Raw genomic sequence first — 25,831 nt, forward strand, 5'->3', positions numbered from 1 at the left:
ATATATGTATGTACATATGTATAGGCCAAAATGCTTGGGTGTTCGTATTCCTGGCTGTTGGCCTGAATCGATTTCCCGACCATGGTCTGGGACAAATTCCGTATCTGTGCGTACATCCTGTTAAAAGGAAACGCGGAAAAGGAGCCACCAGATACAGAAACACACGAACAAGCAACGACCTCGTAAACGGGGTCCTTTCCTTACACGCCCACCTTTCCATACGCCCCCACAGTGCCGGCCATAAGTTTATGTCCGTGCACGCACAACTGTACCCGCTGCTTAACATTTCATTTGAGACTTTGTTTATGAAATGTTTGGCACAATTAAATATAAATAAACGATCTTTAAATTGTTACAAAATTAAAATTCCACAATAAATACAATTAGAAAGTTTAAAGGTTTTTTTCAAATTTTCTCTTTTATTAACAAAAAAATGGTTTAAGATTAAAATCAAAATAGAATCTATGAACTACGTTTATACACAAGCTTTATTTGTAATTACAGACCCCTCGACGTCCGAATAAGTAGGCAACAAAAACTGTATTATTTATAAACTTATTTACAAGTGGGTAGATAATGTTGCTATACTGATTAAATCTGTTCAACTGTTAAAAGGCATAAAGAATTGAGTTAGGTCCTCGAAAATTCTCAATCCTTGCATAGCCGGCGTATAAACGTAGTTACAAGGTGGAGTGGGGTCAAAATACAACACATTACATTAGCTGCATATAAAAAATATCGCACATATTTGTTGTATATAGATAGTTAAATGCTAGATCGGTTCGGCGCGGCCACTGTTCTACTGGCATACGTCCGTATAACAAGGGCCCGACTCAAATGTCTTATTCAAGCAGTTAATTGCAAGCGTTTCGATCCTATATATAGGTTTAGGTATATATAATGGCTATATAAAGTACACAGTATAACAGTATTAGGCTTGAGCGTGTGCGTTTCATTTGTATAACAGTTAGCGTGTGTGGTGTGTGTGTTTGTATCAATTACAACTAAAATTGCCTTTGAGCAAAAACATTCTTATATATTTAGGTATAGGAGTTAGACTTATCCTCGTCAATACAAAAAGGTTTGTTTCTTAGCATTGTTAATTATTGTTCTTGGAATGAGGGGACGGGGTGGATGGGTCGAGAATCGATAAATAATAAATTAGATTTAAGCACTAACATGGAATACGTTTATCTATATAATTATGGAATAGATATACAAATACATTTATATACGCTGTTTATCAAAAAATATTTAAACCACAATTTTTCTAGTTAAAGTTCTTTTCGTTCCTTTTGTCTTTTTTTCGCGGGTGGGATCTCCCTCTCTCGAGGATTCTTCTTTAGATTCGTTCGTTTTTCGCTCAACATCATGGCACAAGTTTCTTCCTTCTCTCTTTATCCGTACTTCGCTATCTCTTTCGCAATATAACTTTATGTCAGACAATAGTGGGTTAAACAAGTATTTGCTTAGCTTTGCTTCTAGTTCAGTTTTTTGGGTTAGTCGAGACAGTTGTTACCCTGTAATCTTACATACTATAATTATTCGCTTGGTTTATACAATCTGTGTAAATATTGCAACTTATTGGTTTCTCATTCCTAACAGGCACTTAACCTTCGTTTAGTTGAAACTTAAAATAGAATGTTGGAATACAAAAAAAATAAACACTTTCGTCGGAATGTGGATTTTGTTATGTGCGTATAACAGTTGCGTTTATAACAGCGGCACAGTTCACTGGTTCTTAAAGTTATATACACATTAAAAGGCATTATGTATTTAAAAAAAAGTGCCTCTACATGTCATGGAAATTGAATTCCATACGTTACAAATGGCGAATGGTTATACGAGTTACAACAGTTATATCGTTCAAAGATTTACACTAATTACGTCAGTTTGTTCGTAGAACATTAAGCTGCTTACAACAGCTTCCTGAGTGGAACCACAACAAACTGCGCACAACACTTGACAATCGTTAATAGAGAGTATGGCTACTTCGTCCAGCTAGCAACGCGTATTGAAATGCGTGCGAACTGGCGGCGGTGGAGCTGCTCGCCTCCTACGTTCACCGACCGCCGAATTTGGCGTGCCGGAGGATCCGATGGTTCGATGACCATTTAAGCTTCCCGTCGCTGTTCCTGCCGCACATCCGGCTCCTCCGACGGACGAGGCCGTCGCCGCGGCCTCCTCGCGCATTTTCTGCTTCTGATCGGTGAGTCGGGCGCCCAGGCGATGCACCTTTTCCGGACTCAGGATATTCAGACGCGTCGTCTTCGAGGATTGCTGCTGATGCTGCTGCTGGTGGGTGGCGGCCGCTGCAGGTGCAAAGTGTGGGTAAGACTGGAGTTGTATAAAATTGTTGGCAATGCTTACCATTTGTCAGTCGCTGGGCCGTGGCGGCGGTGTGCCTCTGGGCCAGATGCTTGCTTGGTGATCCGGGTCTGGTGCTCCTCGTCGGCGAGACGCAATTGCTTGGGGGGATGCCTTGAGTGCCCGTACGACTGGGCAGTGGCTTCAGTGTCTTCCCTTTGCTATTGCCCAATGACTGGCGAAGATTGCTGCTCGTTCGCTGCTGTTGGACCGACGGAAGTGGCAGCGTTAGCTTGTGCTTCTTCGGCAGCCAGTCTGATGCGGATGGTGGACAACTACTAGTGGTATTGGTCGTGGTGGTCACATTTCCATTGCTATTTAATGTGACACTAATGTTGAGGCTGGGCGGCAGGAAAAGTGGCGGATTGGCAATGCTGCTATTGCTGATCTGGCCGCCTTTCGTCGTTGCTGTGGCTTTGCTACGTTTGGGTGCTGGTGTGGCCAGCTGTTTGGCAACTCCGCTGGAGGCCAGATCCTCTAGAGACTCAGCATGCTGTAACTTTTGCCCCACGATTGCCACTGGCGGATTCTTTCGACCGAAAATGGGCGTCTGATTGATGCGCTGCGTACGAGGTGGTGGCGGTGGGCAATTGTTGCCACCATTCAGGGCAGCAGCCTCGTGCTCCAGGCGCTGAAACATCTTAAGGGCCACCGGTGGGGTTTTGAAGAAGTTCTTCATGGAGTGCTGCGACTGGTTGAAGTTCCGCCGACTAGCCTCCTCCAAATGCTCGAATTTGCTGCGGCACTGATTCAGGCGGGTGCGCATATCATCGATGGCCAGGCGATGGTGCTGGGACTCCTGGTTGCTCGGCTTATTTGTGCTCTCATCCAGCAGTTCCGCCTTGCCCGGTTTCCCCGCATTCTCATCCTCTTGCGCTGCTGGCAAATTATTTACATCATGGTAATTTAAGCTAGTATCGCAACTGGAGTCCACATCGGAATAGGTGTTCAGATCCCTTACATCCTCTAGCTGCAATTCGGCACCGGCACGCAGATCCACCAGGTAACCTCTTTCGCCAAACGGACGACATTTCTTCAGCGCCTTCTTCAAAGCCCTTTCCTTGGACTCCGTGTCGGGCGTGAGATTACGACGCTCCTCCTGGGCGCCCAAGAAACGCTGGCGACGCCTGGCTCGCATACTGTCCCGCAGTCTTTCGCCGCTGGGCGAGAAATCCTTGCCGAGATGCGGAGATTTCGGTATGTCCTGGGGCTTAATCACAAGGTTCTCCTTCTCCTTTTCGACGGGCGAAATTTCCGAATCCACCGCACTCTTGACCAACTCATCGAGGTTATTTAAGCTGCGCTGGGAGGTGGGTGACAAGGCGTCCTCAGAGCTGGCGTACCATTCATGAAAGGTCTCAATCTCGTGCAGCAGACGCTCTGGCGGCACACGATCGGCGGCCAGATCATCGGCGAGACGCAGCAGCCAAACGTGCAGAGTTTCGAAACACGGACGCAGATCGGGATTAAGATCACAGCACACGAAGGCCACTTTAACGAAAGGCTCTGGGCACTGGGCGCAGAATTTCTCGCGAAACTCCTGCTGATTGAGACTGAAGTCCGAATTGCGGGGCATAAAATCCGGATCGGCTTCCACGCGTCCAATGATCTGCAAGGCAAATGGCAAATAAGTTAAAGAGTTCGGTCAATAAAATCATGTTAACTTAATCTCTCACCTCACACAACATAATGCCAAAGGAGAAGACGTCCACCTTCTCGTCGTATTTGAGACCCTTCATCATCTCGGGTGCCATCCAGTAGGGATTCCCGACCACCGTGTAACGTTGCCTTCGCTGCCTGCTCTTGCTGCGCCTGAGAGTTCCACTCGGTGACATGGGCACATCGCTGTTAGCGCCTGATCCATAGCCGCATGGTGTCATATTGCCACTTGGCAGCCGCGGCGCATCCACACTGCGAGCTAGTCCAAAATCCGCCACTATGACCGACCGATCCTCACGCACCAGGCAATTCATTGAATTCAAATCGCGATGGATGATGTTCATCGAGTGCAGATAGCTCATGCCGCACGCAATATCCCTGGCCAAGCAGACGCGCTGGGGCCAAGGGAGTACGTGGGCTGGATCGTGGATCAGCTCCTTGAGACAACCACCGGCCACGTACTCCGTGACCATGTGCAGTTTCTTATCCTTGTACAGAACACCAATGAACTTGAGCACATGCCGATGGTCCAGCAAGCGGAGAACGGCCACTTCCTTGATGAAGTTCCTCTGGGCCTCCTCATCCGCGCGATGCAGTTCTTTGAGGACCATCACCTCGCCACTCTGACGGTGGGTCACCTTAAAAACCTTGCCAAAGAAGCCCTCGCCTAGCTTCTCTCCTATAACCAGATCAGAAGCACGAAAGATTCGTTGTGGCTTTTGGACGACACGGCAGGATTGCGTCCTGGACAGATCATAGAGCTGGGGATGCGCCGAGTGCTGTTGTGCCTGATGCTGTTCATCCAGCAACTTGGACAGACTGGAACAGCGCTCCTTCTCCTTTAGTTGCGTCATTGCGGTTGCTCCAGCTGCCGGTGGTATTGTCGTAGAGGCGTTGGTAACTTGTCGCAGTTTCCTGGCCTTGGTGCCCTGTTCGCCGGGTGTCTTGTACAGTCGCTCCCTGCCCACCTCGACACTGGAGGCCGATGTGCTGAGCGGCAGGATTAACGTGGACGCCGACATGGCCCGCTGGATGTCCGCTTGACTGCAGGAGCGGCACACTTGCACCGGATCATGCTCCACGGTCAGCTGAAGCATCTTCTCATTACTCCGTATCAATTTGTCGATCTGCTCCACGGACGAATCACTAACAGGTGTGCCGTTTACCTCCAATATCCTATCTCCAATATGCAGATTCGTAAGATTCACATCAATTCTGGATAATGGGAAATAAATTAGAGATTAGCGAAGTGTTACTAGCTTAGTTGTTGGCTTTTTTTTCAACTCAGGCTCATTTGTTACCTATAGGGCGCCCCACAGCACTGTTCCGCCATCGAGGTTAGCCACAAGAAGAAGTTACAGAACAAGCTGTTTCAGTTTTTTTTTTGTTTTTTGGCAAGCATGTATTAGGAAAATGAAGAAAGAGTCGAAAGACGAACCGCCAGCGAAATTAGTTGGCAATTAGGACTAGACTAGATTTTGTTCAGTACAAATTGTAACCAAAAATACTTAAAATACTTTACAAAAATTTTTGTGACTTCCGTGTAAAAAATGAGAAAAACTGACTTGGTTAGTTAATTCACATATGTACATAAAACACAAAGGCAACTTAGAGGTTCGAATCTGATCTTTGCAAAAAGATTTTAAAAAACAACAAGAAACAGATGTGTGCAACAATAAAGTTAATAATGTTAAGGCATGCATTTCAATGAGTTCATTGGTGTAAATTATAGAAATTTCAGATAATTCCTTACTCTGTAATGCGAACCGTGGGACAGCCATCGTCGAGGGCCACTCCGTCGACCCTCAGGCCGGGCGTGGCGTCCTTGGGTATCTCGACCAGCCGGATGGAGTGCATCGGCTTGCCGGCCGTCGTGATCCGCGCCTTGGCATCCGCCGGCTGGCAGGAACGTTTGCCATAGCACTGGCCACAGTAGAGCTTCGAACGTTCGACAAGGGCGTACGATTCGCCCTCGCCGATGAAGGAGCCGCATGCCGTGCAGCAGAAGCACTCCGGATGGAATTTGTGCTCGCCGGCGACCATGACGGGTCCGGTGATAACGGCCATACACTGCTGACAGGCATCGCCGAACCGGCCGTAGTAATCCTCCCGGCAGTACAGTAAGCCCTCCCGCTCGAAGTACCAGTTGTGCAGATGGCCCTCGCAAACGGAGCAGCGAAAGCAATCGCAGTGCCATTGCTGGCCGAGAGCCATCACGATGGGCTCCTCTGGATGTGGCAGTAGTTGACCCCGACAATGGGCGCACAATGGTGAGTGTCCTCCGGACACCGGTCCAGATCCCGCGGCCAATCCAGTGCCTCCTCGTCCGCCATTTGCCCGCAGGCGCTGCTGATGATGCATGGAATGTTTTTGTGCCTTGGCCCGATCACGTTAGCACTGTGGGTAAAGAGCAGGGGGGCGGGGTGTTAAAAAAAGGTATTAGTCGATGACGGAATAGGTATTAAATATAGTAAATATAGACCAGCAGTCACGGAACTTGGCCAATTATCGTCAACAGGTCGATATGAGCCAGTGGAAACTAAGTAAATATCATATAGGCAATGTAGGTTATTGAGTTCGAATACCCATATCTTTAATGTTGAGAAAGAAGATATCTATACAGATATTATACATGAAATGCATTTATTACCAACTAATATAGTATTGTCCTAGTTTTTCTAACTGGTTTTAGTGTTAGATTGACCAATTGCATTAAAAAACTTTATAAACTGCAATGTTGAGTAATAAAGAATCAAATTCCGTGATTTTTTTATGATATACTGGCGCAGCGATAGCACCGTAAATATTTTAGCGTACTAAACAAAATAACGGAACAAAACAAAATAATTGAGTCGGTAGTCATTAGTTTAGGGTTCAGTGATAAAGACTTCGATCCTGAGTCAGCTGCCCCCCATCGGAATTCGCTATACCGCCTGATTTCCATCATCGATTTGCATGCATAATGCATGGATATATGCATATGTACATACATATGTATATGCAAATACACATGCATGTTTGTGTATTTATGGATATAGCTCAACATTGACCGTGAAAACTCCGGTTGATGCAACAACAATCGCGACTCTTTGGATCAACTGCAATCGCAATTGCACTTCAGCTGAGCTAACTGTAGTTGTTGTGCACGTCCCTCTTCCGCCCGCATAAGCATGGCCAATGAATGACGAATGCACACGCACACACTTGCACGCGCGCACAGTGGGCACACATGTGAGCCGTGCGTTAAGTGCAGTCCAAGCTCCATTAGGGGTTAATGTGCCTTTAATCACCTGCTTAACCCCTTGAACTTTTACTTTAGCCAACTCACAGTGCTGTGATTTTGATGTGAAGAGAATGAAATGAGTGGGTGTGCCACCCTGACTGAAGTATATATAATAGCCAAGACAAACTAGGTTTACGAATGCAGCGAATGGTAAAAAATGAGTCAAGTAATTATGAGTATTTGTCGCACTAGTCGCGCTAGAAACTAATTCCGTTTAATCAACTATGGCTATCATAACTTGCGGTTCAATTTTTGTTAATTAAGTCAATTAATTCACTCAGGCAATTTGCATATTTTTGGGCTAAAAAATTCATGAATGTGTCCACTGTGCAGAGGCAGAAGCACTCACACACACGCGTACAGGTGCTGCAAACACACACACACACATGCACGCTCTGTTAGAAAATGTGTGTGGGGGAACGGGAACAACACGACATTAGCAAAGCCAACAGCAACAACAACTGGTTTTTTTTTACTAAGATTTTATTGTTTTTTGCTGGACTTGTACACTAAACTAAACCAAACACACACATACACTTACATAATTGTTCGTTTGTATTGCTATTGACTTGACGCACATTGCACATTTGTTGGTTTTTACTCGCCAATTTCTTATTTGACTGCAATTCCCGCCAAGTAATTATTAATCGCAACTACCGAAATGCCGCGGATTTTGTTTAAATGCCGACGCGACGCACAGCTCGCGAACTCAAACAATAAAAAAGAAATGCATAATAAACAAAACAACAACAAAACTACACAAAATAAAATACAATTCAGCCAGTGTGACCGTAGGACTGTCATTAAAGAATCCCAAAACTATCGGCTAGCTACCGACAACTTAAAAATGTATTTAATCCGTAATAAAAAGATCTTTATTATTCTTTATTATAAGCACGCTGCTTGTCACTAACAGGAAATAATGAACTAAACTGAATGTTGAAATAGTTTTTCTTTAATCTTCGAGCGACCGTATTTGAGAATAATTTTTGAAATAATGCGGTCCCATTAAACATTATTAACGGAAATTGTGATCTGAAGTTTTTTTATTCAGTTTTTCAAACTTTAATTAAGGTTCACGCATCCCATATATTTTTAATGAAACCGGTGAATTTAGGGATAATGGCAATGAAATACTTTCTGTTTATAACAAAAACAATACTGTCTTCAGCGTTTATTTTATTGTATACTTATTGTTAGCGTCTCTCACCATTTTTGTTTTTGGTCAGTTGAAAACAAATAAAAAAGGTGAAAACATAAGAATATTAAATTAAGTGTACAGGGAATCATTCAATTTGCCTAAGATCGTCATTATCCTTGCGCTGCGTTTGCCCGGCCACCAAAGCTGCTGCCCCCCACTGTCACTTTTGCTCCGGAAGTATCTGCCGCAGTTGCAGTTGCTGCGGCTGTTGCAGTTGTCTGTTGCTCCTTGATGGCAACCACGTCCTCCACCGCCTGGACTTGCTCCTGGATGTCCCGTCGCTCCTGCTGACGCACCAGCTCAAAGTACAGGCCCCGCTTGCCCATCAATTCGTCATGTTTGCCGGTCTAAAACATGGAAAATATGATTATTTCAGAAGATACCAATACCAATCGTCTAGGACAACTCACCTCCACCACGCGTCCCTGATCAAGGACGACGATGAGGTCAGCGTTTCGTATCGTGGACAACCGATGGGCAATCACCAGAGTGGTGCGATTCTGGACCACCGTATCGAGTGCCTTCTGCACCTCCGCCTCGCTGGTGGCGTCCAAGGCACTCGTCGCCTCGTCGAGGATGAGGATGCGCGGATTCTTAAGCAGCGCCCGTGCGATGGCGATGCGTTGCCGCTGACCGCCGCTCAACTGGGTGCCGCGTTCGCCCACATGCGTCGCATATCCATCGGGCAGGGCGGTCACAAAGTCGTGCGATTGTGATAGACGCGCTGCCGCATATACATCCTCCTCGCCCGCATCCGGTTTGCCATATCGGATATTCTCCAATATCGATGTGCCAAACAGCACTGGCTGCTGTTCGATGAAACCGAGGACATTGGACCGCAGCCAATAGGGCGATATGTCCGACAGCTTGTAGCCGTCCAGCTTGATATTGCCCGCCGATGGTTCGTAGAAGCGTTCCACCAGCGACGCTATCGTCGACTTGCCCGATCCACTGGCTCCCACCAGGGCCACCGTCTGGCCCGGGCGGAGCGTCAGGCTGAAGTCCTTGAGCACAAGCTGCGAATGAATCAAAAATTGACATAGGAAGTTCATTACTGTTCGCATTGCCTAGGCTCTAATCTTTTTATCACTTAGCCGTAAATATTGGCCATAAATGTTTGTGGGCATTATAAAATGGTTATCTACTTGCGGAAGCGATAAGAAGTTATTCAATATTATATAAAAAAGTGGCGAGTTTACAAATTACAGAAGATCGATTAATATAAATATGCCATCATTGTCTCGAGAATGAACTGAAGGTATACTTTAAGATAACTCACATGATCGGGTCGCATGGGATATGCAAAGGAGACGTTCTCGAAACGAATCTCGCCGTGCAGCCGCTCCTGTGGGATGATGTAGCCGCGCAGCAGCTCCACCTGTGGCTGCAGCGAAAGGAACTCGAAGACTCGACTGCCGGCCGACATGCCTCTGATCATGGTGCCCAGCAGGATGGATCCCTGGGCCAGGGATCGCTGCACACCCTGCGAAGCGACCAGGAAGGCCATCAGAGCACCCGGCGACAGACTCTCCGTGGACATGAGGTGGCCGCCCATAAAGAGCGTTGATAGGACTAGTGTATTGAGGAAGAAGTTGGTCAGGCCCTGGAAGATGGCGATGCCGTAGCCGAGTTTCTGCGCCAGTCGAGCCGCCTCATTGGTCTCCGCCTCGAACAGCTGCATCTCGCGGTATTCACAGGCACTGGATCTAACCGTTCGGATGTTGGACAGTGCCTCCTCGCAGACACCCGTCGCTCGTTCCGCCTGCGCCTGGGAGCTTTTGCTTAGATGGCGCAGTTTCTTGCCCAAATACGTCATGAACATAACCACGCACGGAACGCTGGCCAGCGCAATGGCGGCCATGTGCGGTGAAATCATGAAGAGCGATATACTGCCGCCAATCAGCTGGGCAGCACTTCGCAGTCCCTGCGAGACGAACTGCTTGAACGAGGTCTTGAAGTCCTGTACATCGGCGGTCAGTCGATTGACCAGCTCGCCCGTCCGATTCTCATCGAAGAATGCGATGTCCTGGACGACAATCTGCGTGAACAGATCCTGCCGCATCTTGGCCGCCATCTGCTCACCGACGCGGCTCAACAGGTAGATGTACATAAAGGTGAAACCAGACTGCAGCATGTATAGGCTCAGCAGATTGCTGGCCGGCTTGCTCACGTCCTTTACGAACGAGTTGTTGATCGGATCCATCACGTACGTGTTGGCATATCTGGCCAGTGTGTTTACCAGGTCACCAAGAAGATTTGGGATGCGTATGTTGATATAAGCCACTATCAGCGCGGCCTGCAAATGAAATTATCTAAATATTTTGACAAATGCTACACCTGTTAGTGGGCTTTTTGTGTTCCAAGAACTCACGCATACGGCCCCGATCAGCTCCCAGAGATGTGGCTCCAGGTAGGTCCACAAACGTTTCCAGTCGAAGTGCTGCTCCGACGCAGTGTTCTCCTCCTCCTCCTTTCGAATGGCCAGTCGGCTGCCTTCGCAATGGACGATCGCACCGCGATGCCCCGCCCACCAGAAACGGGCGCCCAGACCGATAGCTAGACTACCACCGCCCCACACAAGCAGGCGTGTCGTCTGTAGCAGGCGGCTGGCATTTGTGGGCGGGATCGCGGGCGGTTGTGGAGCGTTCGTTCCACGCAAATGTTGGCGCATCAAGCGGGCGGCATTCTGAAGGCGTGGCAGTGGCTGCTGCGTGGGCTGAAGCAGGTGGCGGCTAAACAAAGCGAAATGGGCGGTTAATAATAGTTTGGCTGATTGATGACATAACCGGAGTGAGGGCAAGGGGGGTCGTTGTTTCCCCAATTCACTGCTGGCCGTAGCAGATCCTCGTGCGTCGGCGGCCCAGTCCCTCGCCCGCGATGGTGACCCCTACTCTACCTAAATATGTCGCTGCTCCTGCCGCAATTGGACACGAGTAGGCGCAGCATCTCTTCTCGCGTGGCTTGCAAATATCAACAAAATACGCAAGCGTTAACGCATCACCTGGCGATAGACGCACAGGCATGGCTAGCGATGGGCAGCTGTAAGCTATCGATTGTTCGGCGACTCGTTAAAGGGGCATTCCCGATATTTTCTTCTTGTTTAGTATTTTAAATCGCCATTAAATAGCGATTCTACAGAGAAAATTAACTTATTTGAGAATATTGAATGGGTCCCTTTAAAATCTTTTAATACATACCGAAGACTAGTTTCCAATGAAGCCGAAAATGATACGTTTTATAGGATACGAATCAAAAAATGTGGAAGTAAAAAGGGTTTTCTCTTTTTGTGTTTAAATGATTTATCGATTTAAAAGATTAAACCCTTATAGAAACAAAATATTTAAAATGTAGCAATATATGATTTTTAAAGGGTTTTCTCTTCTTGTGTTTAAATGATTTATCGATTTAAAAGATTAAACCCTTATAGAAACAAAATATTTAAAATGTAGCAATATATGATTTTTTAAGTGACTTCTGTCCTGTCACACCAATCCAACTGTTTAGTGTCATCCCTATCTGTTGGCAGTCTGGCAACGCCACGAAAGTCGAGTTGGCATTTGATTTCATTGCTGCGTTCGGATCGAAAAAATTGCATATTTCATTGTTTAACTCCCAAGAACGTCAGCAAACAAGTAACTTGTATAATATTTTGAGTTAAGAACAGCCGAAAACAGTGCCGTACCGAGTGCGTGTAAATAAACAAGCGATTTGTGTAAGTCAGTGTGCAGCGTAAGCTAATTAGAAGAGAAAAAGGAGAGATGTATGTGTGTGTGTGCAACCTACCTGCCTGCGAATGTGTGTTTACTCTCTCTCTCGTAATATTGGGCTGTGTTTTATTTTTATAAAAGATAATTGACAAAGCCATCTGCCAAGTGTTTTCATTAGTTTATTGTGGCTAGTAAAAGCGATTGTGTGCTCAAAATTCGCACAAAAACACCGGATTGCAACCCTGCGTATGGTTCTTTTTCGCCAAGAGAAAGAAAAAAGAGTGCTGTCTCTTTCTCTCCCCCACCGCTGCTCCAATTTTTTTTTTCAAGAGAGTGTTTTCACTTTTGACTTGCGAAGTGGTAAAAAAACATTATAAATAAAAAAAAAGAAATGAAAAAAGTAAATTTAAGGTCAGTTTCGAAAAATCAACTGCACAAATTATCAGCGGCTTAAAAAATAGGTAAAACAAAAAACCTGCTGCGTCAAGAGAACAACAACAACAGTAAGAGAGCAATGAAACGGTGGTAACAAAACGAAGAAGAAGAGCCGAAGAGTGTGGGAGGGAGAAGGGGCAAAATATGGCAAACGTCCACGTAAACTTTTAACTTTTGCTTTTCCGCTCATTGTGAGCTCTATAATATACCCTAAATTCGATTTTGTATTGTATTCGATTGCGTATTTTCCATCGCTCTTCACAGTTTCCAAGTGTCATTAAGGAAAATCCATGAAAACGGGTAATTTTCCACAAAAACTGGTTTGGTTCATTGAACTGCCCCACAAAATCGAACAACCACCCCCTGCAACCTCCACGGAAAACTCCTTATAACACCTAGAAACCTTTTAAATATCTTGGGCGCGAAACGGACACCTTAAAAGTTCTTTCATTACGACCATACCTTTAAACCCTTTTTTGGGTTAAATATCCCTTTTGGAAATTAAGCATGTCCGAATTGCGGGTCCTCTAGGGACCTGACAACACCTTACAATGATATTTAAATTGATGATTAAACAGGATATTAACGTGATTTATGTAGGAATAAGTAGGCATTCATTTTTGAGTTCAAAAGTTGACATCCTTTTGTTTCCTTTTTCTTTGTTCAGATCCAAAATGTTGCACAATAATGCGCCCTGGCTGCCACCGCATCAGCAGCAGCAACAGGCGCCGCAGCAACATCCTACTCCACAGCAGCAACATGCAATGCCCCAACAGCAGCAAACTCTTCCTGCCCAGCAGCAGCAAGTCTATGCCAGCCAAATGTTCCAGCAAAATCAGCCAAATTATTGGCCAGAGGATCAGCACCAACAGCAGCAGCAGCAGCAGCAACAATCCCTGAACTACAATAACTACTTTGCGGGACAGCAGCAGCAACATCCTATGCTGCAGCAGCAAATGCCACCGCAGCAGCAACAGCAACAGCCTACGCAGCAGCAACATACTATCCAGCAGCAACTGTATTATCCCACTCACCAGCAGCCACAAGTCCCGGCTCCAGCGGAACCAGCTCTGGACTCGTTTGACAACAATAATAGCGGAGGAGGAGGTGGTGGCGGCCGGAGCGATGGCTGGGGTGATTGGGGCGATTGGAACGACAATAGCAACAACAATAATAGCAACGGCACCGATGGCCTGTTAGAGCCAACTGGACAACTGCTGGAGGATTCCTTCAATGTTCAATCCTCGCAAGGTAGTTGGCAGGCGTTTGCAACCAACAATAATGTCAATAACAATGGGGAGTTGCCGCCACCAGCAAATCCGCAGTCAACGTCCTTGCAACAACAGCCATTGAATCAACAATCGACACCTTTGTTGCAACAGCAGCCACAATCGCCGCCGGAACTGGGGCAGGAACCCGAACTGGATGCCATTGTGCCTCCCCAGGCTTTCCAAAACCAACCACCAACTGCAGCACCACCACCAACATCACTGACTTCGTACTCTGCACAAATGACTGCTGTGGGATCGCCAATCTATGCTGTTGGAGCATCTTCAGCACATGGCGCAGGAGTAGGAGCTTCGCCAGCACCACCCACTGGAGTAGTAGCTCCGCCAGCACATCTCGCCGGTGTAGGAGCTCCGCCAGCACATCTTGCAGGAGTTGTAGCTTCGCCAGCACCACCCACTGGAGTAGTAGCTCCGCCAGCACATCTCGCCGGTGTGGGAGCTCCACCAGCACATCTTGCAGGAGTGGGAGCTTCGCCAGCACCTTCCGCTTTAGTAGGAGCTCCTCCAGCACCTAACATTGGAGTAGGAGCCCCACCTGTGGGAGCACCGCCAGCGGACGCTACAACTATTGCACCACCGGCTGCACTGCCACCTAGCATGGTTCCATCGTCTGGTTCCAATCCCTTTAAGCGTTCCACGGGCCTAAGTAAGCGAGTAAACATAATGGCAGACCCTGCGGCAGGAGCTCCATCGCCTCCAGCTCCTGTTGCTGCAATTGCTCCTGTGGCACCAGTAGCAGCAATTCCGCCACCAGCAGAACAGCTCTTTGGTGTGCCAGCAGAAGCTCATGGAGAGGGTTTCAACTTAATTGCGGCGCCACCGGTTGAGGCTTCACTTGGAGCTCCACTAAGTGCACCCATTCCTGCACCCATTCCTGTACCTAACGCATCGCTCTATGCATCACCGGCTGTTCCACAGGCTTTTGCGCCCTTGGAACCGGACAATCAGGAGGTTTTGTCCGCGCCGAATGACGAACGGGCCCAGTACTTGCAGACCAGTCACCTGTCCGAGCAGCTGGGCGAAGGCGAAGCGGATCCGGATGCGGGCCTGCTGCCACCACCAGGACTGTCTCGTCTGGTTTTGGGCCAACCGGAGTTGGATTCGCAGCAGCAACGCCAGGTCACAGGAGCCACAGAGCAGCCACCACTTAATGTGGCCCAGGCAGCTGCTCTGCACATGCAAGAACGTCGCGCAGATGGCGAGGACACCTCTGACGGCGAGCAGCAAGTGCGTAATATACAGACGCCACCTCGCCGCGTCGTAACCGGCGTGGAGACCAATGCCCCGTCGCTGAGAGAACAGCGGGAAGTGGTGCTAGATGGCGAGAATCTGGAGGATCGCGAAGCTATAACGCCACCAACGTTGGCTGAACTGCCAACAACTTCAGTACATCACAATATTCTACCCGACGAGCCGGAGCAGTTGCATCACAACAATCCGCCCCAGGCGATGACCCCGCTAAATGCACAGCAACCACATCAGCAGCAGTCCACGCTGCAGCAGCAACACCAGCAACATACAACCACTCAGCAGGAGAAGAAGCGTGCAGCAGTAGGTCGTCGGACCACCGCCTCGCTGGATCTAGAGTCCGATGAGTCCGATGAATTCCTGCAGAGCGAAAGGGAGCGGGATCGGGAGCGTGAGCGCAGGGATCTAATGGAGGAGAGGCACAGTCGTGGACGCAGCCATGGTCACTATCCCTACGAAGGCGAAACGGAGGATTCTGTGCGCGGTGCTGCCCATCACGAGACGAAATCCTCGAGAGAAACACATCACAAACGTAACAACGAATCGGGACGCTCCCGTCGCCATCAGGATCCTAAGGTGGAACGTGAAAGGGAGCGGGATAGGGAGCGTGACCGCACATGGCGGCGACGATCCAACAAGTATCACAGCGGTGGCGAGGATCCGGATCGTTCGTACGATCATTCGCGTCGCTACAACAACAGCAACTACGAGGGCGAGTCGGATAATCCGGAGTATAATCACATGGGCGACGCAGAACTGGACGGCAGCGGTGGACGGAGCAGTAAAACCAGTCGCCATCGACGCAGTGCCGCCGAGGAGGATTTCGATGATTACGAACGGGAACGTAATCGATCCCGGCGCTCAACCAAACCACAATCGTCTGCTGAAAAGTCACGCTCCTCGGGCGGTCGACGGAATTACGAGAATTCGGGTCGAAGTGCCCGTACGGATGATGGACGCAGACGTTATCAGGATCAGCGCAATGCTGGTGCTCAGTATCCCGTGTCAGCCACCGGCTATGGTCCCTACGGAATGTACGAGCAAATGTCGCGGAATCCACAAGTCTACGCTGATATGTATGCGAAGTTCTATGGCCAAATGATCAACTCGATGAACGCAGCTGTTTCGGCAGCTGCTTCGAAAGGCGGAGTTACCGCTGGAGCAGGAGTCATTCCCGGATTGGTGCCCGGCGCGGTGCCCGTCAGTGCCGCCCAGTTGGTGGCCGCCACGAGCGGAGGAAGTGTCAGCGGTAGCAGTGAAGCCGCTATGCTCAGGGAGCGAGAAAGGTTAGTTTCCAAGTACATGCCATGTTTTTTTATGTCTTTATTATTTATGAAGTTTGCTTGGTCATCTAGAAATACCCAAGAATCTTGCAGAGATTTTAGATAAGGGTTTGAGGAAATCTTTATATTTGGATTTTCTTTATTGCTGTAGATAGGCTGGGTTATTCACAAGTTGCATTTATTATTAATGTTGCATAAAATATAAGATTAGCAAAGTATTAGTTTTGTAGTGAATGGTTGGAAAAAATAGGTAATTTTTTGCTTGATTTTTTAATACTATTCGTTCACTGGAGCTTAATAAAAGACTTTCGTTTAGTGTCAAAAAAGATTATATAAATTAAATGGCATGTTGTTATTTAACTATTCCACTTAAATTTATTTTGTGTAATGAAATTAAGTAGGACAGTGTAATCTCTGCAAGTTTCGGGCTCTAGAATTTCGGCCGATCCAAAGTGTTCCTTTGCCAACGTTCCTTTAGTTTCGTTTAACCCCTGTCACCTGATACCTTAACCCTTAGTCTGAACCCGTTTACCTGCTCCTAACTTTTTGATCTCGAAGTAGTTGTTGGTTTTTCTCTGGCTTTCTTACATTACCTTGCTGTTTGTCAACTAAAAACGGATGATTAACATTGATTGTTTAGCGTTTGAATGGGTATATTAACCCTACCCCCTCCCATTGACCATCTACACCACCACTCCGTCCCTTAAATGTTGAGGTTGGACTTGGGCTTTAATCTTATCAACTGAACTAAAACTTGCTAATTTTGTTTGTAGTACATAAGTGATTAGAACCTAGGTGTCTCGCTCTCGCTCGCTCTCTTGCAGCTTTCTCTTTTCCCCTTGCGTTGTACCCCAAATACATGTTGCATATTCCAATTGGATTCCACCATCCCGCCATATACCATGTTCCACTTCCACTTTGTTCCCCGTGTGCCGTTCGCTGTGTACGTGTTTTACTAATTAAAACAACACACATACACACACTAAGATCCAAACAAATGCAAAAACCAAACTAATGAAAATTCGTAAATAACCGCAAAACTGTTTTCGTCTCTAACCAACAAAAACAACAACAATCGCAATCGCAACTACAACAAATTGCACACCAACAACAACAACATACATATGTGCTATCTGCCCAACTTTCCACCTTTACATATACATATATACAATACAGGTATACACACGCATACATAACCCAAGCCAATGAATTCCATCGTCACCAATACAAAGAGCTGATCTACCAGCAACAACAACAGCAGCAGCAGCAACAACAACAACAGCAGAGGGAGGATCACCTGAACTCCAGCTTTAGCGTTGCAGAGGACAATGCCAGTTTTTACGGATCCCACGGAGGAGGTTCCATCTATAACCAATACCAAGCATATCCACTCTCCAGTGCCCGATCGCTGAGTAACTTGAACGGCGATGGACGCAATTCCCGATGCGGACCGTATTACGCTGGTTCCGAATGCGGTCTCGATATCAGGTGGTCAATACAAAAAAGAAATACAGAATCCTTAGACAGCCAAAACGAGAAAGGACATTAACTTTGGCAAGCCAATGTTCATATGTATATACCCTTGCTGTCATGAGAAAAATTTAGTTATTCAGAATACATCCATTAAATACCGATCTTCTTTATGAATTTACTAATTCGGTAAATGAAAATCTTAATGATACAATATCATTTATGTGATCATAACGTTAAGTTTGAACCCACATTTGTGAATTTGTTATGATCCATTTAACTCAAGATTTTGTTTGATTTTGCTAATTAAGTATTCAATAGTTCTGAAATGAATAAATTATATTCTGCAAGGGTATACAATTAAAAAACAAAAATTAAAAGAAACGCCAGCTGTCTGACAAAAACTAAACCCACTATCTCGCTTTTTGTCGCGCTTTATCTCTTTCTCTCCTCTGAAGCTTTGCGCTTTCTTCTAGGCAAAAACAAGATCACCCAAAACACCTGTCCTTTTCATCCACACTCTACCCCTCTCTGTCGCACCCACTCTTCTGCTGCTTTGGGAAATAGTTTCTTCGCTTTGTCTCTTTCTATAGAACAGATGTTTTTTTCGGAATTTTGGATGGTTGGGTTCAGGAAACTTATTTCTTTGAAGAAATTACTGTTACCTAAAAGTCACCTTAAAAACCCTATTTTATTTTTCCAAAACAATTGAAAAACATGGTTTTCTTAATTGTGTTTAATCTCTAAAGAAAAATACATACATTTCAGTAAGAAAACGTTTAAGAAATGTTAAATCAAAAAAACAGAAAGTGCACAGAACAAAAGTTCAATAGGTTGCAGAAAAACCATTATATCATCTATATTTTATTGGAACATCAGCTTGGGATCTGTGGAGAACTGTTGAGACCTGTCTCTTAAGTGGCATGAAGTGGGAACTGTTGATGATTCTTCGCTGATGGGTTCTTTTCTCCCAATTTCGTTTTCTACTCCCCCGATACCACCCGATACTCCCTTTTCGATTTTGCATGATCTCTTTTGTTACTTCCTCGCTGAGACCGTTTGTTTGTCACATTACCACATTACTAATTCTTATATGTTTGTGATCCACTGTAGAGCTGCTGCCGAGGCGGCACCTTCGACTTATGGAGGAGTGGCTGGAACCGCTGGACCGGTGACCAACACTGCGGTGGCTCGTCCGCCTCGCAGACGCACTCCCTTGCAGTTCAACCGACCGCATTTGGTGGCCTCGTATGCGATGAGTCTGCTCCTGAAGGTGAAGCCCAAGTACGCGGGACGTGGACGACTGCGCAACGATGTGGAGGTGGCACCACCACGCATTCGGGACGGTACGAGCAGCCTGCTGCGCATGTATCCAGGTCCCTTGCAGGGACGCAAGTTGCACAAGGACAAGATCATCAGTTTCTGCAAGGAGCAGATCCGACTGGGACCCACCAAGGGTTGCACCGCACTGTATGCCACGCAGAAGAAGCCACAGGGCAGCGTGACGAAGTACCGTGCCTCCCATGCGCTCATGTGGCACTTGCTTATACTGTTGCTGCGCCAAAATGGGGTAAGTAGGGATGTGATCATATATGGATATGATTCCTAATCATTCGTTTTATTCAGTACATTGCGGACACGGATGTGGGCGATCTGCTGCTGGAGAACCAGCAAGAGTATCCCTACGATCCCAGCGAGTTCGAAGCAGAGAACGAGCCAGATGCGGATGCCGAACAGGATGCGGCTGCACCGGCGGACAAGACAGGGGATTCGGATTTAGATAGCGAATCGGCAGCAGGAGTTACACCTGCGGAAACACTTGCAGCAGGTGCGGCAACTAGCTCAATCAATGGAGCTGATGCTGCAAACGCAGCAACGCCTCTGTCGGAACAGGCGGCAACGGACAAGTTCCGCAGCTATGTGTTGCGCGGAAATGTCGAGGAGGCACTCCAGTGGGCCACCGACAATGGCCTGTGGACACATGCATTCTTCTTGGCCCTCTACGAGGATCGCTATGCTCTCACAGACGTAGCCCAGAAGTTCCTCAATCGAGCGATCAAGGCCAACGATCCATTGCAGACACTATACCAAATGAAGAGCTGCCACACACCGGCGTGCGTCAGCCAGCTGAGGGATGAACAGTGGGGTGACTGGCGGTCGCATCTCTCCATCCTGGTGACGAACAAGAGTCGCCAGCCGGAGTATGATCGCAGTTCGGTAGTGGCCCTCGGCGATACGCTTTTCCAGCGCGGCGATATATATGCGGCACACTTTTGCTATCTGGTGGCTCAGGAGGAGTTCGGACGATACGATAGCTCTGCTACAGAGCTAACTACTCTGACCGCCAATGTGCCCAGGTGAGTTTAGCTCTTTATAGCTTTTGATGGTCCACTTACATGTCATACGTTCGATTACAGGCTTATCCTGCTGGGTTCCTCGCACTACAAGCACTTCAACGAATTTGCCAGCAACGAGGCCATCATCATGACCGAGATCTATGAGTATGCTCGATCGCTGTTCGATCCGAAGTTTAGCATTGCCCACTTCCAACACTACAAGTTCCTGCTGGCCACAAGGATCCTCGATTATGGTCAGCATTTCCGCTGCACCAATTATTTGGAACAAATCGCCAGGCACATCGAACTGAAGCCGGAAAGCTACGACAGTGATTTCATTCAGCGGGTAAGGTTCTTTAAAAAACCTGCCTCATATGCGACCTAATAAATTTGAAATGTGTTTTTACAGGTTTGCGGTTTGGCCGAACGCCTGCGCTACCATGATCCCATTCTGATCAATCGTGTTTCTTTTGCGAGTCCTCCGAATGCCACCAGCAAGGATAGCGCTGCTCCCGAAGAGAAGGCCTGGTTGCGTCAGCTTAGATCTCTGGCCTATGTGGTGAGGTCAAACCTTACAGAGCACCGTTTGTTACCTTGCTAATGCGATAATCCTTCCTTGCAGCAGCCCCAACAAGAGCAGCTGCAACAACTGCAGCAGAATCAGCAAATCCAGCAGGAGCAAAACGACATCGATCAGCAGTTTGCAGAGGTGAACAAGCAATTCAGGGAACTAAACATGCAATACGAGAGCAACAGCAACGTGGAGAATACGCTGCAGTCGCAGTTGCCACCGGTGGATCAACAGCCGTCGCAACAGCAGCAACAAGTTTTATCGGAATCGCACCAACAGCCATCACAACAATATTATGAGCCACCACCTCAAGCGCCAACCGAATCCGATTCCTATGGACAGGGCCAACCGTCCTACTATGATCCCAATGCGGGGCAGCATCAATACGATCCCAATGCGGGCCAGCTTCATTACGATCCAAATGCTGCACATCATCAATACGACCAGCAGCAACCTCAACCACAGCCTACTCCAAGCTATGGCCAAATAGAGCCAGGAAGTGAGGCCTACCAACCTGGACAACCAACAGCAGATCCAGCTGGGGTTCCCTCTGGCTACGGATACGATTACTGGTCGGGCACACAGCAGCCACCTTATGGCGACGAGGTAAGTCCTGGTCAGCTATAGTCAGCCGTCCTTAAACCCTCTGTATTTCTATTTGATGCAAAGTTCGGTTAAAAAAAGGTTATTTTTCATAGTCGCTTTAAAGAATTTTCAGCTCCCTTTTATAGAATATAAAAATGTAATAAGCATATTCTTGAATTGCTATACAGAGGGTTATTTCGCTGCTTATTTTATCTTTTTAGTTCGTTTTAAGTTGATCAATGTATGTTATGTTTTAGTTTTGTATTTTGTGTAATTATGTTTACGCCTTAAGTTTTGATCTGTCTTGAACTTGTGTTATAGCTATAGAAGTAGGACTCGCCAAATTGCTAACATGTTTCTAATCACATTGCAAACACAAACCGAAACTATAAACATGCCTCTATCCAAATGGAATGCAGCCCACTGAGAATCAAGCTGCTCTAAAGAATGAAGAGGAGGAGGATGAGGAGCAGGAAGAACAGCAGATATTGCACTACGCTAAACAGCAGATTTTGCAGCAAACCAAGCAGCAGCAGCAGCTGCAGCAGGAGCAACATACTCGCAGCAATGGAGCCGCCAGCAGCAACAATCGCTTCAAATCGAACGCACTGAAGCAGGAACGCAGCAGCGGCTCATTGCGGAAAAGGCAAGAGGCGTCACGAACAGCAACAATAGCAGCGGCAGCAGCAGCTATTGCCCAGATAACTCCGGCAACAGTTGCAGCGGCAGCGACGCCACAAGCAGCATCGGCAAAGGCATTCAATTTGAATGATGTAAGTAGCTTTTCCAGCACAAATAAACGACAACAAGCTACCAGCAGCAGCAACAATCGCAGCAGCAGCAACCAAACAGCAGCAGCAGCGGCAGCAACAAAAGCTGCAGCAACAGCAACAGTACCTGCTGTCCCTAATCAATTGCTAAGTTGTAGAAAGTCTAACAGCCAGAATAGTCCATACTTAGCTACGCCAAAAACGCTTACCACGCCCACACGTTTCATTGCCGCTAAAGCAGCCACTGTTACAGCCACGCCCACAACGCCCGCCACTTCGACAACAACGTCGACAACCATAGGTGCTAGAGGATCAACAACCAAACGCGTTTATTTTAATCTTCCGTCGACCATTGCTGAATCGGAGCAAGAGTTCGAACATGAGCTGGACTATGAGGATGAGGTGGAGGAGGAGAACACTATGGCTGTGGCGCAAGCTAAACCAAACGTTCATCTAGCGCGAAAGCCACATATTGTCTTTAATGGAACCTATCCCATTGATATGCCACTGACCCAGGGGCAGAGCCAACTCAAGAGCAACTCGTATGATCCGGAGGCCAATGCAGATCGTGAGGATCTACAGCGCTATAGGAACTACATGCTCCATGATTATGTTATAGATGAGGATGCCGAGGGCGAGGAGCAGGCCGAAGAAGAGGGCGATGAGGATGAGTATGGAGATGGAGATGAGGATTTATTCCCTTATGGCGACGACGATGAGAGCTTCGATGATGGCGATTACTATACCCATCAACTGCTCAATAAGTATGGGATAATACCAAGCGGCGAGAAACAGAGAGTCGAGAGAACACCGGCATCCGTGGAGGCGGCTACCTCCGCGGCCAAGCCACAACATGTGTGGTCCATGAAGGAGCTGATAGCCAATCCAGCCATACCACTTAACTACAAGAAAATGTGCTCCGAAGTGGAGCAGAGCCTCAGTCGATTCGAGAACTATTTGGACAGCAAAAAGGAGCAACAGGTGCCCCCGGGAGCCGCAGTGCGCACCTTCGACATCGATGCACCCACTCGAAGAGGCCACCGAAGCAGCACATCCACAAATGCTGGCTTGGCTCTTAGATCTAAGAAGAAATTGTAAACAAACTGACGACAGTTTGCTGTCTTAGCCCTAGTAATACCCACAAATGATCAGTCAGTATTTACAAATCCAATGAGTTAGGTAACAAGAAAATAGGGAGGAGCAAGTGCATCGCTGCTTTTTTTGGGAGCTTTCTGTACTGTACCTGGAGCTTGTCTTAGCCTGTTAGCTTGTAAATCTATAACTAGTCTTAATGCGTCCCTAAGCAATATGTTATCACTAAGCCTTATATACGAATAATTGTGAGCCAGAGCTTTTTTGACTGCGCCAGTTACTTTAAAACGTTTCCGTTGTTCATTCGATTTGATTCGATTTAACTAACCCATAACTACTCTGTTACTAACCAACCCAAACACTCTTACCGATAATCTATGACTTATGTATAATTCGATTGCATCTCGCAGAAGACTAATTCGTTGCCATTTCTTAACTCCAACCTCAATTTTGCAATCCGCACAACAGCTGCAGCAACAGACGCGCCCGGCGATATCCATGCCCAAGTCAAAGAGCTATGGAGATGAGGACGATGGTGGTTCCGGTGGTGTGGCTGATCCTGGCCAGAAGGCCAAGCTTGGAGGCTCCACTGAGGCTGCTGGCAAACAGCAGGCGTCGGGCAAACAGACCAACTCCGGCAGCGATCTTGGGTGAGTCCTAAATCGAATTCCAATCAAATTGGGTGGTGAGAAGTACAATTCACGAGAAACGAATTGATGCAAAACGAGGAGGACAAACTTCTAAATAGTATATATCATTCTTAATACAGCGCACCTGGAAATAAAAATGCGGGCTGGTTTGGCGGACTCTGGAACAAGTTGTCGCTAAAGCCGAAGAACCAAATGATCCTGCCGGATGACAAGAATCCGGCCATCGTCTGGGATAAGGAGCGCAAATGCTGGACAAACACCGAGGGCAACGGCGACGAGGCTGAAAGCTTTAAGCCGCCACCGAAAATGAGTGATCTGGGCATGGCTCTTGGAGAACCACCCGCCGCGCCAATCGGTAATACCGGACTGGGAATGGGTTTAATGCCTGTGGCCAACAATGCGCCGGGCAGCCATCAATCAGCACCGTTGATGGATCAGCAACCGCCGTCTCAGCCGCAAATGTATGGCAGCCCCATTGATTACACGGCTGCTCCGGCACCCGAGCTGATTCCAACGGTACCATCGCCGGCACCACTTGCTGTCCCTTCACCTGCACCGGCGGCATTAGCGGCGCCCAATCCCGCGGCCGTTCCCGGCGGACCGCAGCCCAAGCTGCAGTCGAACATGTTCAAGATGCAACGCAACCGCAGTAAGTCGATATTACGAAATTTAGTTAGGAATCTCACCAACAAAGGGACTAATTCCTATTTTTCTTTCTCATTCTGCAGCGCTAAAGAACTCCTACGTGGATGTGTTCAATCCATCGGGTGCGCCAATGTCGGCGGCGCCGGAGAATGTGCTGGCCCCCATGATGGCGCCGGCTGCGGTGCCCCAAGGCGGTTACTTTGTACCCCAGCAGTAGGGAATCAGGGGAGGGACTGGCCGGAACACAAGCCCCGCGATATGGAGCAGTTGACGGAGGAGGACAATGTGAGGGTGTAAAAAGGGCTGCCCCAAATGCCAACAAGATGTGAGTTGATACGGATAGGTAGCGGATGATGCCTGATTGATGGGGTTCCTCTCTTTTTTGCAGCAGCACTTCGAAACTACGTAAAAAAGAAAGGCTTTTGCAACCGATGACCGCTCACACACACACACACACACACACCACAAACACACACAGTCATGCATTAAATTTACACACACATCCACACGAGAAAAGTCAACTTTCCAGCAGGGGAAAAGTTGCTTCTACGATTTTTTCAAGATCCTACAGTTTGTTCAACTTCTGTCTGTCTGTGCTATCTTTGTGCGTGTCCTTCTACTAAATTAACTCACCCAATTTAATTGCAAAAAAAAAAGAAAGTAAACACCTAATTTTACCAATTTGTGCGCATGTGTGCGTGTGTGTGTTTGTGTGCGATCGATGTCTTAACGTTTAGTAAATGATTTAATTGAGGGAACGATGAAGAAAGCGATTTATGTACGACTAGCGAATTATATATGTAAATTTTCTCTATGTAAACTATACGCCACCCTGATTACCCAATCCCTCAATCCCCCACCCTTTATATATCCACACACGACCGTTCCCCCGATTTCTGTTTATATACATGTTTCTTTTGTATGTTGCATAGTTTTTATGATTATTTTTTGTTTAGCTGTATGAATTTGTATTCGAAGGAGGTCAGACACTAATTCGGAATTCACTTTAAATATGCATTGCTGTATTTTCCACCTCTAAATACTATATAACTGATCTATCTGTCTATATAACTACGAAAGCTGATATTCGATTGATAAGCGTTTAAGAAGCAAATGAATTGTTCTCCCTGGTTTCTCTTATCAATGTATTCTCCTCTCTGTTTCTTTTTACAATTGGTGTGAAATATGCAAATGATTCCAATTATATATATATATAAATGTATCTTTAGAGCAATTAAAA

At 47.1% G+C, this 25,831-nt stretch overlaps 3 protein-coding genes across 15 annotated transcripts; 1 reads left to right on the forward strand and 2 right to left on the reverse strand.

Moving 5' to 3' along the window:
- Positions 1-391: 391 nt before the first annotated feature.
- On the reverse strand, positions 392-8,132 carry LOC6725788 (LIM domain kinase 1). Of its 3 annotated transcripts, none has more exons than XM_039296357.2 (6): positions 7,888-8,132; positions 5,780-6,423; positions 5,328-5,393; positions 4,044-5,241; positions 2,371-3,976; positions 392-2,312 (listed from the first exon to the last, which is right to left on the reverse strand). In XM_039296357.2, the coding sequence occupies exons 2-6, from the start codon at positions 6,385-6,387 to the stop codon at positions 2,002-2,004; spliced, it is 3,789 nt and encodes a 1,262-aa protein (XP_039152291.1). In that variant the 5' UTR covers positions 6,388-6,423; positions 7,888-8,132; the 3' UTR covers positions 392-2,001. The 3 variants fall into 3 exon arrangements, with proteins under 3 accessions (XP_039152291.1, XP_039152290.1, XP_039152294.1); XM_039296356.2 differs by having other exon boundaries at positions 7,851-8,132; XM_039296360.2 differs by lacking the exon at positions 5,328-5,393 and having other exon boundaries at positions 7,851-8,132.
- Positions 8,133-8,452: 320 nt separating this feature from the next.
- LOC6725789 (mitochondrial potassium channel ATP-binding subunit) lies at positions 8,453-11,570 on the reverse strand. Of its 2 annotated transcripts, XM_002106750.4 has the most exons (5): positions 11,407-11,570; positions 10,882-11,242; positions 9,790-10,806; positions 8,921-9,526; positions 8,453-8,857 (listed from the first exon to the last, which is right to left on the reverse strand). In XM_002106750.4, exons 1-5 carry the CDS (start codon positions 11,454-11,456, stop codon positions 8,621-8,623), a joined length of 2,271 nt encoding a protein of 756 aa, XP_002106786.2. In that variant the 5' UTR covers positions 11,457-11,570; the 3' UTR covers positions 8,453-8,620. The 2 variants fall into 2 exon arrangements, with proteins under 2 accessions (XP_002106786.2, XP_039152295.1); XM_039296361.2 differs by lacking the exon at positions 11,407-11,570 and having other exon boundaries at positions 9,790-10,822; positions 10,882-11,005.
- Positions 11,571-11,987: 417 nt separating this feature from the next.
- LOC27208778 (protein transport protein Sec16A) lies at positions 11,988-25,821 on the forward strand. 10 transcript variants are annotated; one of them, XM_016184334.3, is made up of 13 exons: positions 11,989-12,222; positions 13,320-16,475; positions 17,649-17,960; positions 19,056-19,512; positions 19,569-20,299; positions 20,360-20,624; positions 20,688-20,837; positions 20,901-21,455; positions 21,854-22,207; positions 23,765-23,946; positions 24,066-24,595; positions 24,675-24,916; positions 24,980-25,821. In XM_016184334.3, the coding sequence occupies exons 2-12, from the start codon at positions 13,327-13,329 to the stop codon at positions 24,806-24,808; spliced, it is 6,819 nt and encodes a 2,272-aa protein (XP_016039103.1). In that variant the 5' UTR covers positions 11,989-12,222; positions 13,320-13,326; the 3' UTR covers positions 24,809-24,916; positions 24,980-25,821. The 10 variants fall into 10 exon arrangements, with proteins under 10 accessions (XP_016039102.1, XP_016039104.1, XP_016039103.1 ...); XM_016184328.3 differs by having other exon boundaries at positions 24,983-25,821; XM_016184332.3 differs by having other exon boundaries at positions 20,904-21,455.
- The last annotated feature ends 10 nt before the right edge of the window (positions 25,822-25,831 follow it).

Source organism: Drosophila simulans, chromosome X (assembly GCF_016746395.2).
Source record: "Drosophila simulans strain w501 chromosome X, Prin_Dsim_3.1, whole genome shotgun sequence".
NCBI lineage: Eukaryota > Metazoa > Arthropoda > Insecta > Diptera > Drosophilidae > Drosophila > Drosophila simulans.

Coding starts and splice junctions, on each gene's coding strand:
- LOC6725788 (XM_039296357.2), bottom strand. CDS start 6,387: ATGCATCATCAGCAGCGCCTGCGGGCAAATGGCGGACGAGGAGGCACT. Junction 5,394..5,779: donor CCCACGGTTCGCATTACAGA/GTAAGGAATTAT, acceptor AAACTGAAACAG/CTTGTTCTGTAACTTCTTCT. Junction 3,977..4,043: donor TTGGCATTATGTTGTGTGAG/GTGAGAGATTAA, acceptor TTTGCCTTGCAG/ATCATTGGACGCGTGGAAGC.
- LOC6725789 (XM_002106750.4), bottom strand. CDS start 11,456: ATGCTGCGCCTACTCGTGTCCAATTGCGGCAGGAGCAGCGACATATTT. Junction 10,807..10,881: donor AGCTGATCGGGGCCGTATGC/GTGAGTTCTTGG, acceptor TTTCATTTGCAG/GCCGCGCTGATAGTGGCTTA. Junction 8,858..8,920: donor ATCAGGGACGCGTGGTGGAG/GTGAGTTGTCCT, acceptor TCCATGTTTTAG/ACCGGCAAACATGACGAATT.
- LOC27208778 (XM_016184333.3), top strand. CDS start 13,327: ATGTTGCACAATAATGCGCCCTGGCTGCCACCGCATCAGCAGCAGCAA. Junction 16,476..17,648: donor ATGCTCAGGGAGCGAGAAAG/GTTAGTTTCCAA, acceptor TATACAATACAG/GTATACACACGCATACATAA. Junction 20,300..20,359: donor CTGACCGCCAATGTGCCCAG/GTGAGTTTAGCT, acceptor GTTCGATTACAG/GCTTATCCTGCTGGGTTCCT.